Here is a 19356-nt window from a genome sequence, read left to right as displayed (position 1 = left end):
TCGTATACTTAGAAGAGTTGCAACGTTCCTTCTCCAATGTGAACGAAGGCTGAAAATGGGACGGTGTATATATGCGCGTTTCTCTTTGCCCAAGTGTTTCCACGGTCATTGAAACCAAAACCACAATCTTAAAGTCCTTCTAGCATCTCTTGCACCCTCTTCCTACCCTCCCTAACCGACGTAACCTCCTCCATCCGCAGTGTAGCCTCAACACACGCCTTCTCACCAGCCAACACAACCCTGAAGTCCTTCACGAGCGCAGCCGCCACCGCCTCCTCCGTCCGCGAAGTGCCCTCCCACCCGAAAAGACGCACAAGATGCATGACCAAGACGCTCCACAGCTGCTGACCCAGCCAGAGGTACTGCATAGACTCGTTCATCCACGACAGCAGTAGCAGTCCCGCGGGGAAATAGAGGACAAAGGCGTACACCGTCACTATGCTGGCTACCTCCCTTGCGCGGTCGAGGGCGCTGTCGCGGATTGGGTGGCCGTAGTGGCGGAAGAACTGGAAGCTTGCTTGGGAGGCTGGGGAGGGGGTAGAGATGAGGAGGAAGCCGATGGAGGGGACCTCGACCTCGAAGATTTCTGTTTCCTGGTGGTGATCTGGGGAGGCGGGTGTTGGGTCCTTCTCAGTGATTGAAGCTTCGGCTGCTGGTGAAGATGGAGCTGTCACGTTTAGGGTCGACGATTCGGGTGAGCCTTCGTCGTGTATCACGCTCTCTCGGCGAACGCGCGCCACCGCGGCAAAAAGCTTCAGGAAGAGAGGAATGCAAAGGAAGCCGATGAACCATTTTGCTGGGGCGTCTTGTCCGTCTCTACTTTGGTTTGACCAGATTCCTGCAGCGACTGCAAGCAGGATTGAGGATAGCTCCGATACAACAATACCTAGCAATGTTCTGAACCCGAAGTTTTCGTTAAATGCCTTCAGTTGTGGAGACGCTTCGCTTCCTTGACTGGATTGGAATTCCAGATCAAGACGGTATATCCGCCTTGTAGTCCTGACCGTGTCTGCCGGTGCCTCACCTCCCTCCTTCAGTCGTACAGTATCCGGCACCGGCGCCGGACCGGCCCCGGTCCAAGACCCGCCCAGACTGATGCGATCGTCAACATGCTTCAAAACCTCAATCCAGAAGCCATTCCGCACGGCACGTGGTAGCTTCCGGCCTTCGGGGGTGGTTGCCGTCTTGTGGAGGTAATGGACGCTGGCTTTGTCGGAGAAGAAGGTGGTACCGAGCATGTCGCCCCGCCGGCGACCCTTGTACAGGCCGTGATCGCGGAACTTATCCAGCGTCTCGAGGGCTGCGCGGTGGAGGGGCCCGCCCATGGGCATGAAGAGGGCCAGGCGGATAAGCGCGATGGCGTCAACGGCGTTGTAGAAGCGTTCCGGCCATAAGAGGCGTTCGAAGAGGCTTATGCCCGCGACTTCGGCGCCTAGGTAACCCAAGACTGCGCCGAGGGCTGATGATGTTGCTGACATTTTCTCGATGTTGTTATCACTACCTAAAATGCGGTCACGATGAGGGAATCTTGGGTATGTTTGATGGGGCAAGAGAAAAGAAGAGCTGGAAGGGCTATTGAGTGAACTTCAACCCGCCTTTTAATATGGAAGATTTTCGGTGTGCTCAACTTGAATCCTTCTCTTATTCAAAGCAAGAGTTGAAGCTCAGTGAGGTTGGTTTGCTTTACTGACATTTGGAGAAGCTGATGTGATACCGCGTCCTGCACCAGACCCTGGTCTTCATGTCAGATTTGTCTGCTCATTCGTCCCAGGAGCGAGCCGTGGGGCTTGACGCACATGAAGTGTAATAAGTACTGCAGGTCATTGCTGCTTACGTCTGACGTTCTTCGCAACGTAATTATGCCTCATTTGGGACTTTGGTATTCCTCTTCGTTCAGTGAAGCGCTTTTGGGAAGATTTCTGCCTCGCCGAGAGCCTCACAACTTTGCTACACAATACCTATTGGGGGTTGTTGATAAAGTACGCCGACATCGGGAATACATCACTCCCAGTCAATAATACTCTACCGGTATGGTAAGTGCAGCTCGGCGACGGATTCGTAAATCATGAAACACAATAGTCATTGACATGCATGACATTCAGGAAAAGTTAACTGCCTTAGAGGACATCGACGACTTCTGGCCGCGGTTAACTGCCTCAGAAAACGCCGATGACTACTGGCCCCGGCGACTATTACACATACCAACACTGACATCAATCCCGAGAGACGAGCGCAACGTCTATGGAACAACGGAGAAGCCAAAGTACAGCATCCTCACTTACACTTGGGGCCGCTGGAAAATCAGGCATGATGACCATGCCGTCCCTGCATTGCCGGTGAAGGGCGTCCCGTGGAAGATACCCTCAATAAAAGAATCTCACTTCACGGTGAACTCGTTCCGGGCCGTTGTTGATTCCATGGCGTTTGAGGACGTTGAATGGGCATGGATTGATATCGCTTGCATAGATCAAGAAGACGAGATCATGAACGCGGAAGAAGTTGGTCACCAGGTCGCTATTTTCGACAAAGCAGTCAAGGTGCATGTTTGGCTGTGCGAGGCAACACAGGAGAGTCTCACGAAGGCTTTTCACGACATGAACGACGGCCAATTGGAATCCATCACTTTCAGCACCTTCAGCACATTAAAAAACCAGCTCATGCCCTCGTACATGACCTGGGAAGACGTTCGCCACCAGGAGTACAGGATGACGGCCGTACGCGAGACTATCGACCGTATTAGTTCTGGACTGCAAACCGTACTCAACGATCCCTGGTTTTCATCTCTGTGGACCTTGCAGGAGGCCGTGTTGCGCAATGATGCTGTGATTTTGAGCGCAGAAGGGCTTCCGTGTGTTTGGATCACGTCCGATGACGGCAGAAAGTACCAAGCATATCTTGCAATGTTCGTCAATTTTTGCAACAACATCTACTTGGATGTCGTCAATATACTACGAGGCCTTGAATACCACGAACAGATGGGCTACGACTTAAGCGACTGGGAAGTAGACATGAAGACCAAGATCGAAAAGACGCAATCACTCCTTACCCGTTCCGGCATGTATAAGTTGCCTACATCGAACCCCAACATCCCTTACAGCATGGCATGGTCTAGGCAGACCTCGAGACCGGTAGACCGCATCTATGGTATTATGCAAGCCTACAACCTGCGTGTGGGCAAGGTCATTCGGCCGCATGATAACCCTTCCCTGGCAGATCTCGTCCAAGAATTTGCCTTGGCAATAGTCAACAAGAATCCCGTTCTCAGCCAGCTATTTGTTCACACAGAAAAGCCTGCCGAGTCACTAAGCTGGCGCATCACAGAGAACTCGGTTGTTCCGGCCAACTTTAGATCGCCAAGAGGTTACGTGGTGAAAGCTCGATTTTATCTCCAAGGACAAGATGTCATGAGGGCACGCGGTCGAGTCTGCCGCTTGACTGATGCCCTTGAAGTGCAAGATAAACTTGTTCAATTCCTCAAGGAGACAGACACGTCTGAATACGCTGAATTCAAAGACGTGGACCACGACTACGACCGTATCAGAATCATGACAGATGCCGGATTCACACAAGAGCATCTGAACCTCAACGGCTACTTGTCGCGGTTCGATTTACCGGGGTTCGGTTGGCTGTTTCCTCAGAAAGCTAATTTGCCATTGGTTCTCCGCGACTTATGGGTATTCCATGTTGGAGATATTGATTCAACTCGAGGAGAACTTCTGAATATCCCTGAGAGCATAGCTGTGCTGCATCGTCCCGCAAATCAGCCAGCCAATTCAGGCAGTGATAGTAGCGAATGGGCGGACGTTCCTTACATGCGGGTTGGACTTTGCACCTGGGGACCGGAGGAGGAAGAAGGAAAACGCATGATGAACGAAGACATTGACTGGAAGTCTGTGGATTTTGAGTTCCACTAGAGCTCTGTTTCTAATTATTTTCGTTTTACCGCATCGATGGATAATTCGATGGAGGTCTTCTATCCTGCCAGTTGCTGGAGGGGTCCGTACATATTTGCTTATGAACATACTTTCCCGAAGGGCAGCGACGATATATCTGTCAGACGATTCCGCTTGTATCCGCCTATGAATGATTTCGAAATAAAGTAGCAGTTGAGCGAGGACTGAAGCTGAGTATAGGGACTCCGGCGAAGCCCATAGTGGATGTTACCTACAATGAAGAGGAGCCGTCGATTTGTAATTTTACGATTCCACGTCGTATGTAGTTCATGCATCGCGACCCGACATGATAGACGAGTCTCGTCGCCTCTGGAATTATTGAAACTAGTTCTAAATATCTCTCAATCATTCTCATTGTCGCTGGGTTTTCTTTGCAATCATTGGTAATGAGTCTTGATAACATCAACAATCACACCGTGATCCTCATCCTGTTTCAGACCACTGACAACCACAACAGCCACAACGCCCTCAACTCCTTGCACACGGATGGGCACGCCGCCACCGTGAATGGCGTACTTTCCAGCCTGTTCCGTGCTCATACCAAACTTTGAGGCAAAGAGCTGCTCATCGCCGCCCAGCTTGTTGTGAAGAAGCCAGGTGCTGCAGCCCCATCGGAGCACGGCGTTGCGCTTGCGCTGCACCCACGTCTCGTTGTCGGGAAGAGAGCCGGATCCGACGGCCGTCTGGAAGAGCACCTGTTGGCTGTTTGCCAGTGCAATCGAGATGACTGTGGGCTTCTTGTTGACGAGGGCGAAGGGGAGGAGTCGGGCATGAAGGAGATGTCCTAGTTCAAATGCATCCTCATATGTGAAGGACTGAAAGGTGATGGAATCACACTCTTGTTGAATCACCTCGACCTGCAAGCTTATTAGAGTTTGCTACAGCCTCATTGTCGTTGTGCTGGCTTATGTTGCTCTAGGGTAGAACTCACGTCGCGAGGCGGCGAAGGGATCGGAGTCGGAGCGGCGGCAGGGTCGCGGACGGCAGCGAGTGACTTCTCCAAGCCGAAGCCTGCGGGGTGTCGGCGGGTCCAGACTTTTTGAGACATGTTTGGTTGGGGCGCTGAAGCTTGCGGAAGCGGTCTTAACCTTTCGAGATATGTGTTGAAGAGTGAAGAGTTGTTTCGCGGTGCTTTTGGCGATGAAGCTGCTGACGGAATGCTTTCTGATGAGTCGTCGTCGTCTCTGTCCTGCAACTGAAGAAGCAATCAAGTTATTAGATAGCAATTCTTCCCCTTCCGTGTTCTCGGCGAGCGAAAGCGGCGCTATTGTGCTCTTAATAATTCCCTAACGAGAATGCATCCCCCCCCAATCCCATCCCACACCGGCTGGGTCCCAACCGTCATGCAGCCCACTTGGTGCTTCTCAACTGTTACAGTTACCCTATTGGGAATGGAGAGTTCAAGAACTTACGGAGCCGGGCCTCTCTCCATGTTGCATGATAGGCTGCAAGAGGGGTTTTGTGACGGGTGCTGTCGCGCTCGATGCTGGGGTTTGCGCTGCGCTGCTGTCCCGCGCCGTGCTCTCTGCCGCTGCCGGCGGTGCGCTTGCTCGCGCGCTGAAGCTTGACTGACCTACGGCGGCGGCTGCTGCTGCTGCTTCGGCTGTGCCATTTCGCCCATTCTTCTTGTTGGGCGTCTTGGAATATCGATATAGGCCCCATTCTCGGAGTCGGCGCTGGAATGTCTTGCCGTTGACTTCGTATCCCTTTGCGGCGAGGCCCTTTAACATGCTCTCGACCGTCTCGCGCCGGTTGAACGCCGCAATGATTTCATCCTTGAAGGGCTCCAGGTCGAGACGGGGCCGTCCGGGAGGCATTGTCATTGTCCGAGCGCTTTCGCACCGAGTACATGTATACTTTCCACGGCACGGCCCTTTCAATCATGGGTACATATGTGATTGGAGGCGCGATTCAATAGGTGTAAGGTAGCTGATGAGATGTCCGCGAAGAGATGGCGGGTATTGATCCTAGGCACACGGGCGCCGCTTTCGCCGGATTGACGATTTGTCTTTCTGGTCAACATTGTGGCTGACAGCCACAGTGGCTGATATGCCGCCCTCAAATCCTGTTTCTCCCGACTAGCAACTCTGTCAAAGTTCAGAATCGTGATTAGCAAATTAGAGTTGATTGAGGGAATTGCGTCTCGCTCGCATAATACAAATTCTCAAGATATCCACTATCAAATACTTAGTTATGATTTTGGGGCGACCAACCTACTTACTCACTCAGCTCTAAGACGATTGTAAGGCTTTGACCCCTTGATCATTTTCGTGGTTGAAGTTGCCGAGGATATTGAGTTCAACGAACCATATAGCCGTCTTGAAACTCCGCAAGTTGAAGAATGCAACATCTCGGGTTCGCTTTCATTGTAAAGCCTAGAGCCAATGTGATGGACTGCCGTGCTTCGTATTCGTAACCAAAGTCCGCCGCCCTCGCGGACTGTAATGAACCCGTGCGGATGAGACAATTACTCTTCACTTGAGATGGCATCCCTGAAGCTTCATCAACTCAATTTCTGTAGATATAAAGCACATGTAGCCTCTTACTGACTGTATCACCCGAAAGCATTGAATCAAGCCTAATTATACCGGCAACAGCGCGAGCGGATTTTTATTTCCGCAATCTCCTCTCTTCCACCTGCCTACTTCAGGTAGTGTCGTTTTTTGATAACTCAAACAAGTTGAAGCTACAAATATAGTACTTCCTGTCGACATGACCTCCCTCCCCCGCGCAGTCCAGACCATTATAGACAAGGATGAGATCCGAACCGTCATCTATCGGTTCGCTCGTGGAGCAGATCGCCTGATTCGCAACGTCGTCCAGTCCGTCTACCACGAAGATGCCACAGATAACCACGGGACCTACAACGGCCCAGCCAAAGACTTCTTCGACTCAATGGGCTCTAATTCAATCAAGACCGCCCATCACCAGATCGGTCAATCTCTCATTGAGATTGAGGAAGATGGTCGCAAGGCGCATGCAGAGACGTACTGCACCGCTACAACGATCGTCGGAGTTGGACAGGAGGAGAAGTGGACTACGTTCTTGGTGCGTTATGTTGACAACTTGGAAAAGAGAGAAGGTGAATGGAGGATAACTCACCGTTTCTGTGCGTTTGACGGCGCTTCTGAGGGTGCTATTATGGGATATCTGCCGAAGGAGAACCTAGGTACCCGTGACGAGAGTGACTACTCTCGATGTGTCTTCAAGGATTAGAAATCTTTGGCTCTTCCACCTTTCCCGGAGTTCATGTAAAATAATGAAATGGAGGGACTGATCCTCGAAATATTCGATGCTTACCAAGCACTCCGTGCCTCAAGGCTCAAGTCATGGCATCAAGTCTGGAAAAGTAAAGATCGTTGACAGACTCACAAAATATGAGAATGAACATAACCCGACTGAATGTATACTTCATTAGCCTAAAGCAACGTTCCCGTGCGTGGGAAGCTTGAGAGGCTGCGTAGGGATGTCAAGTCGAAACATTTTGAGATACAGATTTCTACTCACAACCCCAGGACAAAGACGGAGGAGATTCAGATCACGTAACCCAGCTTTTGTTTGCCCAAATATACGACAGCCCACAGACGTTTGTCAAAAGCTGAGTGGCCGATTCCTTGCAACACCAACCTCGCCAATTGGATGTCTTATTGGTGCCCCGGTCCAGACGAGGTGCGGTAGGTGGCTTTACGACCTCAAAGGAAATCGAGGCAAGGATCAAAAATCGGAAGATCTGCCAGCCTGAGCTATGAGTTGGAAGCTGCCCCGACTAAAGTTTCTCTCAAGACATTCCCCATTCCCAAGCGCAGGGCTATTCACGATGTTGGTTCGTAAGGTCCCGGTCCTGGCACCAGTCAACAACCCCGAATTTGGTGCTAGTGACAGCAGCCCGTCAACTCACGCCCCCCTCCTCGATTATTTCCCGCCCACCCGCGAAGCACGAATCCGCTGTCACCAAAGTGCGACTTCCTCTCCGAGTCCAGCTGTGGTGTGAATAAAGACAGTCATCGAGCTTGGTACGAAGGCATTCGTCATCCGGGGCCAGCCTAATATAAGTCTGGACGATGCCTACAACAATCATAGCACCTAGCTTGTAACTGAAAGCCTTTCTGACGAAATGGGTACCAGTACAAGACGCAGCCCACTGACTCACCTAATATCAGCACCTTGTCATGTTTCGTTATCAGTGGTACATCCAATTTGAGAGATGATCTTGAAGAGCCCATGTCTCGTGGGTGCAGAACGACGAGGAATTCTGTGAAGCCTTTCTGAAGCACATCTGCATTCTCTCAAACCAATTAGAGATTGGAGAATCTGTCTTGCAGCTCCTCGCATCGTAGGATTGCCAATATCTCTTCCACATAATCGGCAGCGAACATATCCCTCCAGGACCCTATTTTTTCTCCAATAGTGGAATCTTCGGCCCTTGTCGCCTCTTCTCCGACGATACCGAATCTTTTGTTTTGAGCACGATACCAAGTCAAGAAGATCCTCAAACGTAAGTAGGCCGGCCGGGCATCACTTTACGCAGCCCCCCATTCCCCTATCTCTTTTGTCACCGCGGGATTAACATGATCAAAGGTATCAAACGTTGCACGCCGCTGCATTTGGGGCATCGTCGCTCTGTGTTGCAGTTCCTTCGAGGATCAACTCTTCTAAAGCTGATCATACGCCGTTTGCTGGACTGAGAGTTGCAGTCAAAGACTTGTTTGACCTCAAAGAAGTTCATACGGGATGTGGAAATCGGGGTTACCGTAGGCTGCATGGACCTTCAAGTGCTTCTTCCGATGATGTACAGCGTGTCATCGACCTTGGAGGGGTCATTGTTGGCAAGACCAAGACTGTTGAGTTTGGAGGGAGCCAAGAGGTTATTGGCGACTGCTGCGACTACTTTGATCCCATGAATGTCCGTGGTGATGGATATCTCGCTGGGATTGGGAGCAGCACCGGATCAGCTTCAAGCCTAGCAGCATACCCGTGGCTTGATACCACTTTGGGTACAGATGGTAAGCTAGAACATTCTGCATTGTTGAGTACTCTGCTGGAGGCCAAGTAAGTTGATGAACAAGCTGGTGGGAGCATTCGAGACCCTGCGATCGCTCACGGCGTGTTCGCTTTCCGCCCTTCACATGACGGGAGGCCAACTCCAGACTCCAGACGTGGTTCTTCCTGGCGGGTAAGCCTTTATGTTCATGTCCAAAAGACACGAGATTGATGAGACGGCTAGGATATTTCACACTCCCGGTTTCCTAGGAAGAGATATCCGCAAAATGCATGAGTTCGGTCGTCATTGGCCCCAAAACTCCTCCAAAGCTGAGGTGAGCACTACGAACGCCATTGATGTCGCCTGGACTGACGACGCTGCAGGCTCTGAGGCCGAAACGTGTGTTGTTCCCACGGGAGTACTGATCCGACCATTCCGGTGTCCAACCGATTGCTGAGGACTTGGTGTTGTCCCTCACTGAATGGTTTGGAGCAGACAAAGTCGACATCTCCATGGAAGAGACTTGGAAAGCTACGAAGCCCCCTAGCGCTGAAAAGGGCTTCTTCGGCACATTCAATGAGGTGAGTTGATAGAATCCTAGTGCACTCTTGATGCTCTTGGAGTAGTTCATCGGCTGAGTGAACTGTCCAGACTTTTATGACCTTGATGTAACGCGAGTTCTGGACCTACCTTGCAAATTCCAGGTCGGAATACCAGGAAAAATTCAAGGCGGATCCTTACATGTGCAAAGTCACACAGTACCTATGGTAAGATCAGGTTTCACAATCTCGTGCCATACGCGCTGACGGTCCTGTCTCAGGGATAAAGGCAAGTTGATAAGCCAAGATCGTTGGCAGGAGGCTGTGGATGAAGTATTGCTCCACAACACTTAGTTTCTTGAACATTTGCTCAACGACGAGAAGACCATTATGATTGTCCCTCGATACAAATTGGACTACCGGGATGAATACTTGCCGTAAGAGATGTGAATGACTACCAGTGTAGTAACCTTGGCTAACTAAAACTTTAGCGTGCCCGAGAATCGAGGCTTTGAGGGCTTCGACTCCAATCTTCACGCTTCGTTAACAGGTGTGACAAACCAGATTGTGCCCGGTAAGAGTCGACCGTAAAATGACCAATGATAATTCGAAGCATTCTAATAGAGCAACACAGTCAGTCAATGTGAATCTCAGTCTCAAGTTTCCGGGCGAAAAGAATACTTTCCCGTTTCTCTCTCCGTCATGGGACCCAAAGGTTAGTAAAACCCTTCCTTATCCCATCACAGCGCAGTGGAAGAAGTTCTCACGGAGACATTGAAGGGATTAATGTTGGGCTGTTGAGCCTCGTTCATGACTATCTAGCCGACAAAGGACTCCCCAGTTCTGTAATGACCGGCAGTACCGCGTTTTAACGTTCTCTGACATAGGCAGCGGAAGATTGATCTTGGTACGGACTTTTCCCTGACAACATAACTCATCTCAAGTAACGATTTACCGACAACGGCTGGTCCACCTATCATGGCGCAAAGAAGTAATTGAGTTGATGTAGTTGGGGCAGGAATCATTCTGACCCAAAGTCTGAACCGGATTTGCCATGCAGATACAGTTCTATTCAGACAAAGCATCTGGCCCACCGGGTGGGTTTTTGAGTCGGCAGAACACGGAAAGCGAGACGCGAGGGCACTGCTGCTACTGTCTTCTAGACTTTCAATATAGAACTTCTCAGTCATAATGGGCTATTGACTTCGATATGAAACTATGGGTGAGTAAGCGAAGGCGAAGTTGCAAAAGCAAGCTTTCCGTCCGATACTCAAAATGGACCATCCTAGTTGAGATCGGAGACAAAACCGGACGAAGAGATAAACTTTGAGTGGTCTGTGTTGTGTCCAACTCACTGATCAACTCTTGCAATTCCTCAGATGACAACTAAACGAAACCGCGAACCTGTGCCTTGACGAGAGCACAACTTGAGCCTCACTCTGAGCCAGTAGCCACACCTCAACCGCAAGTCGTTTATGACAATGGCCGGTTGGCCCAATGGCAAGGCGTCTGACTACGATTTAATATGTTATCAGGAGATTCTGGGTTCGACCCCCAGGCTGGTCAATTTCATTTTTTGAGCGTGGTGGAAATGGCCCCAAAATACGGCCGAGATGCCGCTTAGGGCATGACTTTTGAAGATTCCAGGGAATACCCCACAAAACCGTTGGCAATAGGGTGGGCCGAAGCACGGTTCGTTGGTTGTTCTCTGGGCGAAAAGCTTGCGTTCACCGCATCGTCACCGGCTAACCGGTGGAAGTTGCCGCTTGCGTGGACTAGGTGGTATCACCGTGGTAGCGATGATCCGACGCGTGAGCAGCTTGACGCGGTTCAGGGCCAGTCATACGCGTTCGAGGACCTAGATGGTATTAGTACCTAGATGATGGTGATACTGAACCATTGAGTTTACGTCAATTGTCAATAGGCAATCGAGCGCGAGAACGAGCGGATGCCATCATGTTTAAGATCTGGGGAATGGCGGCTTAGAGTCAGGGGATGCTCGTATCTCGTCGGCACCACCGCTCCGTCGGCGACCCGTGGGCGCCGGCAACGCCGTGGGACCCCGGTCGGCACTCTCGGCTTGTGGGAGAGCTCTTGGCTTAGAGGCTCAGTTGTTCAGGGCTCGTCGTTCGCCTGGACATTCTCCTGTTAGTTCTCTAGGGTGGGCTTGACGTCCCGGGATGACGCCAAGGGGCCTCTCGCGGCTTCGGCAAGTCTAATCACTCCAGGCCTGATACATCATATAAGGCAGGGCAAAGCCAACAATTTTGATAACTACAAGCCGTTCACAATCGCATTGTGAAGTAGGCACAACGGCGCACTACAGGCGCACTGCAATCTACGCAAGACGATCAGCAACCAACGCATAAAGTAAAATCAAACTCTAATAACCGGCAAGTGGAACCACTCACAGCTCTGCCCCTGGCCAGCAACCAATCTCCCCTTGGTGCCTGACTCGTACCTCAACCAGGGTGAAGGTTTCAACCGGGACTCGGGTCTCATGCTGCCCCACACAATATCGAGTTCCCCTGGCTAAAAGACCGCGGACGAGTGATCACGACAGACGTCAACGGTGCTGCGGACGAGCCAGGTTGGTCCCTCTGACCACTGGGTCAAAAGTGCCCCTAATCCCGCAGTGGCCGAGCCTCCGGGTCCTGTCTCCTTTGGGCCCCGAGGAGGAGAACTGGAGTTCAAGGATCTTTATCAATACCAAGGTCCAAGTGAACCGTGCCATCTCCAGCGACGGGCTGTCGTTCGAACTTGTCCCCTTTCAAGTAGTGTTGTCCCCCATCCCCTCCTCCACAGTTACCTAAAAATCTTCCTCATCCCAAAGTCGACCGCTTTTGAACCCCGATATCCCGCCCGGTGAACGCATTGAACGTGTTGGACATATCGAAAAGGAAACCAATGTTGAAAACGGATTCGGCTAAGGCGCTGCCCTGCTAGAGAAAACAAACAAGAAAAACAAACACGATTTCCGACGCGATCGTACGTCGACCGATCACGGGGCGAAGATGTCTCCGAGACATCGAAATCGAATCGTCCCAACTTCTTCGACGATACTCATATCATATCTCGCGTCGATAACTCATGCCACATTCACCAATGATTTCTCAGCGTACCCAGCAGCAGCGAGATCATGTCTTGACTCAGCCGCTGCAGCGTCCGGGTGTACCGGTGACACGGTGACGGAGATGAACACATGTCTGTGCGGGAATGGCGGAAACTTTGTGCTGGCGACGTCAAAATGCGTGAAAAAAGAGGCAAAAGACAAGCTTGACGATGTCTACGAGATGCTTCTGACCTCCTGCACGGATTCAAAAACGCCATTGGGCATTTCGCAGGCACAATTCCTAGACCCCGAAGACGACGACGAAACCAAGTCAACAGCCTCTTCTTCATCTACTTCTCAGAGCAGCACAACACTATATACCTCCACGACCGCACCGCCGACCGAAATACCAGCATCTTCAACAACATCGACAACGACATCTCTCACGACGTACAAGAGCGTTGCGCCAGGAGGAGTCACAGTCACGGTGACGAGGGGAGTTGAGACAGTATCGACTGGGGCGGCGAGTGGAAAGCAAGGAAGCAACGCCGAGGGGGACCAAGCTACCACCGGCGATGAGGGACCTAGCCACACTGCTCTTGCGGCAGGACTTGCAGGAGGACTAGCAATTCTATTGGGCGTGTTGGCATTCTTCTGCTACAGGCGGCGGAAGCAACGCAAGGAGAGAAAGGGGCAGGTCGGAACCGGTGGAAAATTCGCAGCCTTATCTAGTGCGACAAGTCTCACCACGATGTCGGCCTCACCACCGCAAGGGCAGGCAACGACGGCATATCACGGCGTGAACGACAGACGACCTGATACGGCAAACACGATGAACATGGCAGTGGGCACTCCAGGATGGAACCGTCAGCAACAAGGGCCACAAAGTCCCCAGCATTGGCAGAACAACAACTCTCCTGGGCACTACGGACAACAAGCAGGAACCTGGCCGTCACCAGTCGCCAACGGAGATGGGGCGACGGGAACGTGGGGAGTTTCGCCCGTCTCTCAGTACCGTCCGAACTCATCCAGGGGTCCCGAACCGTCACCACATGCTGGAACCTGGAACGCGCATGCCGCTGAGATGGCAGCCGCTCCAGTTCCCGCACCTCACCCTTCACATCCCTCAAATAATACATATTCTCCCGTCTTTGAATTGCCGGGAGATCAAATACAAGCCGTAGAGGCAGACTCGACACCAGTCGGCCAGGCTCAGCCGGTGGTGCAACCGCCTTCGCGTTCAATACAATCGACGCCGGCTCAAATGCAAGCACAACCAGCGCAACCAGCACCAGCTCATCACGGAATGCCGAGGCAGATCGACGACGCACTTCAAATATCGCGAGTAGAATTACCGCCGCCTCGGTACTCAGGCCCATCATCACCGGATTGGGTCAGCGAGGATAAGAAGTTTGGCTAGATCAAACTTGGAGGGGCCTTTTGGCCCAGATAGCTCTTCAGCATAATGATATTTTATAAATCTTGTAATACTACCCACATGTAGACTTCAGGGCACCACTGCCGCCATGACGCATGAGCCTCCAAATTTCACATAAGATCAGCAATCAGCCTATAAGATGATGTGATGTCATGACCATGCCTTTATGGCGCGACAAGGGTTCAAGAAGTACCACAGTCTGGAGTGAAGAAGACGCATAAGATAACTGACCCAAGTCATCGACTCCGTTACAGCCAAAGTGCAAAAAGAAAGACTGAGCAAAAGCAACTGTCCCTGGCAAGGCTCGAACTTGCGACCTTTGGATGTTTCAAGCTTCAAGCCTAGTCATACCACTTAGGTAATGATATGAGACCAACGCTCTTCCGACTGAGTCACAGACGATAATTGGTGAATCCACTGATCGTACGATCTCATGACAGATTTGCTAACCGGAAATCTGTCGCGGTCCGCGGGTTCATCAGTTGGGTTGAGATCCTGTTAGTTGGTCGAAGTTGAGCAACAAACTTTGGTTTTCTAGCTGGGTCTCACGGAAAAGCCTAGTCTTAAGCTAGTAGGACCAAGGTAGCCAGCCCTACGGATACAAAAGTCGTTAGCTTTGTCACTCACGTCACACGTGTTTTCCACATTCGATGCTCCTCCGTCCAATTGTTTTCCAGGCTTTATCCATTAGAATCACTGAAGCCACGTTTGGTTGAAAGGCAGAACGAGTTGACTGCTTCCTGTAACGAATTCGATCGAAGAGGCCTCTTGTCAACCTTACCAAGCCACAGCATGCGGGTGTCGTGTTCCGAACGCGCGTCTCAACACCGCTAGCCCGTTCTCTGGCCCTGATTGGGTCGGCCGAATCCTGCGGCTGAGCTACCAAACTTGCCAGAGTGCGGCGCAGGATTCCTGCCTAGCAAGATGGCTGAGTATCCAACCAAGACGTGGCATTTGACTGTTCGTAGCATCATCCCACCATTTGACTGATTATCGGCGGGGCCAGGCAACCCCCTGCCTCTAGATTTAACCATAAATCACCCCCCCAACGACCATGACCAGCGCCAAGAGCAATAGCAGATTGTAGGCGTGATTAACACTCCATCGAAACTCCGTCTTCAGTTGAAGATAATACATCGAGCTTGATAATGGCGGGATTCTCCTCCGCTGCGGTAACCACGAGTTGTGATGACATCACTCACCGAATTGTTTCCACGTCCGCTGAGCTCGACAGTCTGTTGAAGGCCATCGATCCTGGGAGCACAGCAGCGCAACACTTGATTTCGGTTTCGGCAAAACTCGATCAGTTTAGAGACACGACTGAGCAGCTCAGAAGGTCGCTCAATGACTCCTCAGCCATATCGCCCGGTCTGCGAAATGCTCTGGCTATCGCTATTCAGCCTTGCGCAGATGCCGCGGCAGTCTTAGACAAGCAGATACATAGACTCGACCCAGCAAACGTGACGAGCCTCAACTCCGATGTGATTCTGCAGTACGAGACCTATCATTTGACGAATACTCGCTTGTTCGCACAATTTGTCTCCGTAGCGCATATGTAAGTTTTTAGGATATCTACGCTCCTTATGGCTAGGTACGTGGTACTGATTCATTCACCTAGGTCAACTGTCGCTCAGCAGGATGCAAGACTCTCGTCTCCTGACGGGCATGGAATGTTAGAATCGGCAGTAGAGGCGTCTCAAATTGTTCTAACCCGTAGTGACATTCTGGGACCCTCAGACGAAGCTGGCCAATCTGCCATAGATATCGCAGCCTTCGCCGAAGAATTTGGGGACGTTCAAGCCGAGGAGCCACCCCCAGACTACACGTCTGGTAAAGCCAACAAGGGGAAAAGCAAGGCATCCGGCCAATTCTTCTCCTCAATCTCAAGCTCTTTCAAAGCGATGACCGCTGGCCTACGCGCCAAACCAGAACCCATGGTCATCGCCATGTGCCAGGCCGCCAAAAGCGGCGACGTGGGACACCTCAAAGGCTTCGTCTCGGAAGGAGTCAATGTTAACGGCCAGAACGAAGAAGGATACACGCCGCTCATTTGTGCCATCAGAGCCAATCAGAGACCAGCTGTCGAATTTCTCGTCAAAAATGGAGCTGATCGATCAACCAAAGACTCTTGCAGTGGCAAGAAGAAGCCCCCATTATTTCATGCTGCCGAATGCGGCTTTGTGCCAATCGCAGAATATCTCATCAATCATGGTTTCGAGATGAAAGAGCGTTCGTGGTCTGGACAGCCGTACTTCATCGAGGTGGCAAACAGCGGCCAGCTGGATATCATCAGACTCTTCTTGCGACGAGGCTGCGACGCCAACACAGCTGCTATTAGTGGCCGGACCATCTTTATTCATGCCATACTCAGCGGTAGCCTCCCACACATAAAGCTCCTGAAAGAATATGGTGCCGACGTCAATGCTAGAGATATCAGCGGGCAGCCTGCACTACATATGGCTTTAGGCCAGAACCGGATGGACATTGTCACGTTCTTACTAGAGCATGGCGCGGACCCAAACACCATGGACCTCACAGGCAGTACGATGATTATTTCCGCCCTTCACAAAAAGAAGTATGATCTAGTCAAGACTTTGCTATCCCGAGGCGCCGATCCGAATGCCACAGGGTTGATGGGCAAAGGTATATTATGGACCTTGCTGCAAAACAAAGATATGGAGGAAGGAATCAAGATTGAGCTCATCAAATCGCTTCTGGCACGAGGGGCCAACCCAAATCAAGTCGATAATTGGGGAGAATCCATTATGAGCATGGTTATCACTCTCGGCAACACCGATCTTCTGCGCATGTTCCTTGCTCACGGCGGCAATCCAAACAAGAAAGTCAAGGATACAACATTTCTACTCTACGCCATTGATCAGAATAGACAAGAGGACGTAAAAGTTCTTCTCCTACACGGAGCGAACCCGAACGAAGCAGATACCAAGGGCAGAACCCCCTTGCTCGAAGCGCTTCAGTCAGAAAACCACGCAATTCTACAAGCAGTCCTTGCCCACGGCGCAGATGTCAACAAGATGGGTCAGATCAAGCCGTTGGCGTTGGCAAGATTACTTCAGAACCCGGAGACCATCAAGTCGTTGACGGACCGCGGTGCTCAAGCCCCAGAGCGGCCGGCGGCGGCGAGAGCACCGCCAACGCCTGTCAGTCCGAGGCGGCCAGTTTCGTCGTCTACTACCCAGATTCGACCAGTTGAAAGTGAAACGGATATGCCACCGCCCTACGTTGAGACCGGTGGTTTGGAGGAAGCTGGGGCGTCAAGCCCACCAAGCAGCGCCAGGAGACTTGTACAAGCCGGCTCTCTCAGCTTGCAAAAATCAACGTAAATGCCAGGAATTATGTCTCAAGTCAATAGAGAGTGGGAGTTTCGGGAGGTGCTCGAGGCCTGAATGACATTGTTGGACGGGAAGGGTAATGCGTATGGATGGCCATACTTCTTAATCACAATGTAATAATAACAGATGCTGAGTATCGCATGTATCAAATGCTGCTACGAAGTAATCAATCTTGGTCTCGAACCAGTATTTCTGAATCAGAACGCACGACTGAAATATGGTTGAGGATTTTGTTCTGAACTCTGCTTGACCAATTCAATGCTCATTGCCAAATCAGATAACGATTCGGTTTAGAGCCCAACTATCTTGAGTGCACGGTGACCAACCTCAACCTTTGATAGCAGTCTTGATAATCTGCTCTAGCCCCTCTCTGCCTATCGGTTCAATGCCGAGCAGTTTGTTGTCAGTCACAGGGAAATAACCAGCCTCTGTGCCAATGAAAGCACGGTTAATGAACATTTCAACCACTTCTTCACTGTGGTCCCCCTTGCTCCATCTCTCGTGAGCGATCTTCTCCAAGTCCTCAGTTCTCGAATGCTTGACTTCCCATTCCCCTGTTGGATCAATGCTTTTGGAAATCTCAACCATCTCATTTTGTGTCGTCTCAACACTGCTAATCTTTACCGGACGGTTTGCTGTCTCCTCGAGATGAGTGAGGATGCCAATGACGGCTTGTCCGATATGCGGCATGGTCGTTGCACAGAATTTGACATTGCCGCCATCCTTGATGTGAGCTTTCTTGCCCTTGACATCCACAAGAAAGTCAAGTGCGTACCCAGGCGCCAAGAAGGAGACATTCATGATGATGGTGTACGAGAATGATGGCCTTGCAGCTACCTTTTCATCGAGGTACTTGCGAATTGCAATCTTGGGCTGGTAGATGGGTATGACGGCTAGCTTGGGGTTCATGGTGTCATTACCGTACTCGGATGGAATCATTCTTCGTATGCCGGCGTTGAAAGCTGCATCGACAACGTTCCTCTGAATATGGATTACGTCGAATGCCAAGGCTGAAACAAGAGCGTCTTGTCCTCTGAGCGCAGCTTCGAGACTGGGGACTGACTCGTAGTCGACTTTCTTCACTGTAACGCCAGCAGGGAATTCGTGGCGAGACCCCTCACGAGTGAGAACAGTGAGCTCAAATAATTTCGACCTCTGTAGGACATCAAGAAGAACACGTCCTAAGAAACCGTTCGCCTGCAACCCTCGTCAGTTTGTGACACCTAGAGCATTTATTCGCTCGAGGGGGGATAATTGACTTACACCTGCAAGAGCAACATGCTTGATTGGAGTTGACATAGTGATAGATCGTCTGTGCGAGGAACACCCAAAGCGGTGGTGAAAGAGACTTTGATCCTTGAAATGTTGCGTTCAGCTAGTCGTGGGATAAACCCGTAAAGACCGGAGGCTTATAAAACTATGAAGATTAGGGGACTAGTTCAAAGAAGCATGACTGCCATATTTAACAACAAACGGCTATGACGGCTTCGCTTTCTCGACTTTATTTTTGATTGACACACATGTTCAGACCCGACGTCTCGGCCTGCATCACGCCGGGATCATCACACAACCCGTGTAAGTCCACACTTTAGAGTTCACCGGGACCGCCTGTCGGACAGACGGGTCACCGGCGACGGGTTTCTGCCCGTTTGGCATACCGCAATCAGCGGAGCTCTCGAAGCAAGGCCAAGAAAGCGACGATCTGAAGTCTCAGGAGCGGGATTGACCCGGTGAAAAACGCGCGCTCTGCAGGCGGATTGGAGGACTATCGTATGACTGTACCAGGCAACGAAGCATCGTACCAAATAAATCACAACTGATGACCCTGGTGTCATCCCAGCTCGACCCAGCTTGGATGTCACGAAACTAGGACGAGGTCAGATTGAATAGCAAGACCCAAGGCTTCAAGTACCTCCTTGTTAGAGCTAGGTTGTTGACACGTCAGGTAAGCACTGAGCACCGAGACCGAAGGTGTGGGCATAGACGTGCAACGATCAAGCAATTGAGAGGACGGAAGTACTTGCCGTTGTAGTGGAGGAT

The 19356-nt window shown here is 51.2% G+C and overlaps 8 protein-coding genes across 8 annotated transcripts; 5 read left to right on the top strand and 3 right to left on the bottom strand.

Annotated features, from left to right (window-relative positions):
- Window positions 1–128: 128 nt before the first annotated feature.
- CCOS01_04138 (uncharacterized protein) lies at window positions 129–1478 on the bottom strand (the record flags this gene model as incomplete). Its single annotated transcript, XM_060452321.1, has 1 exon — window positions 129–1478. One exon carries the CDS (start codon window positions 1476–1478, stop codon window positions 129–131), a length of 1350 nt encoding a protein of 449 aa, XP_060316279.1.
- Window positions 1479–2087: 609 nt separating this feature from the next.
- On the top strand, window positions 2088–3914 carry CCOS01_04137 (uncharacterized protein; the record flags this gene model as incomplete). Its single annotated transcript, XM_060452320.1, has 1 exon — window positions 2088–3914. The coding sequence occupies one exon, from the start codon at window positions 2088–2090 to the stop codon at window positions 3912–3914; it is 1827 nt and encodes a 608-aa protein (XP_060316278.1).
- A 416-nt stretch (window positions 3915–4330) lies between these two features.
- On the bottom strand, window positions 4331–5776 carry CCOS01_04136 (uncharacterized protein; the record flags this gene model as incomplete). Its single annotated transcript, XM_060452319.1, has 3 exons — window positions 4331–4810; window positions 4885–5148; window positions 5366–5776. 3 exons carry the CDS (start codon window positions 5774–5776, stop codon window positions 4331–4333), a joined length of 1155 nt encoding a protein of 384 aa, XP_060316277.1.
- Window positions 5777–6665: 889 nt separating this feature from the next.
- Window positions 6666–7169, top strand: CCOS01_04135 (uncharacterized protein; the record flags this gene model as incomplete). Its single annotated transcript, XM_060452318.1, has 1 exon — window positions 6666–7169. The coding sequence occupies one exon, from the start codon at window positions 6666–6668 to the stop codon at window positions 7167–7169; it is 504 nt and encodes a 167-aa protein (XP_060316276.1).
- Window positions 7170–9136: 1967 nt separating this feature from the next.
- On the top strand, window positions 9137–10345 carry CCOS01_04134 (uncharacterized protein; the record flags this gene model as incomplete). Its single annotated transcript, XM_060452317.1, has 5 exons — window positions 9137–9333; window positions 9482–9515; window positions 9828–9910; window positions 9965–10047; window positions 10194–10345. 5 exons carry the CDS (start codon window positions 9137–9139, stop codon window positions 10343–10345), a joined length of 549 nt encoding a protein of 182 aa, XP_060316275.1.
- Window positions 10346–12487: 2142 nt separating this feature from the next.
- Window positions 12488–13945, top strand: CCOS01_04133 (uncharacterized protein; the record flags this gene model as incomplete). Its single annotated transcript, XM_060452316.1, has 1 exon — window positions 12488–13945. The coding sequence occupies one exon, from the start codon at window positions 12488–12490 to the stop codon at window positions 13943–13945; it is 1458 nt and encodes a 485-aa protein (XP_060316274.1).
- Window positions 13946–15111: 1166 nt separating this feature from the next.
- Window positions 15112–17307, top strand: CCOS01_04132 (uncharacterized protein; the record flags this gene model as incomplete). Its single annotated transcript, XM_060452315.1, has 2 exons — window positions 15112–15518; window positions 15582–17307. 2 exons carry the CDS (start codon window positions 15112–15114, stop codon window positions 17305–17307), a joined length of 2133 nt encoding a protein of 710 aa, XP_060316273.1.
- A 336-nt stretch (window positions 17308–17643) lies between these two features.
- On the bottom strand, window positions 17644–18615 carry CCOS01_04131 (uncharacterized protein; the record flags this gene model as incomplete). The annotated part of the gene is made up of 2 exons (XM_060452314.1): window positions 17644–18513; window positions 18580–18615. 2 exons carry the CDS (start codon window positions 18613–18615, stop codon window positions 17644–17646), a joined length of 906 nt encoding a protein of 301 aa, XP_060316272.1.
- Between the last annotated feature and the right edge of the window lie 741 nt (window positions 18616–19356).

Source organism: Colletotrichum costaricense (genome assembly GCF_030867565.1).
Source record: "Colletotrichum costaricense strain IMI 309622 chromosome Unknown Scaffold_4.1, whole genome shotgun sequence".
Lineage (NCBI taxonomy): Eukaryota > Fungi > Ascomycota > Sordariomycetes > Glomerellales > Glomerellaceae > Colletotrichum > Colletotrichum costaricense.
Note: the sequence above shows the minus strand (reverse complement) of the source record. Positions and strands in the feature narration are given on the sequence as shown.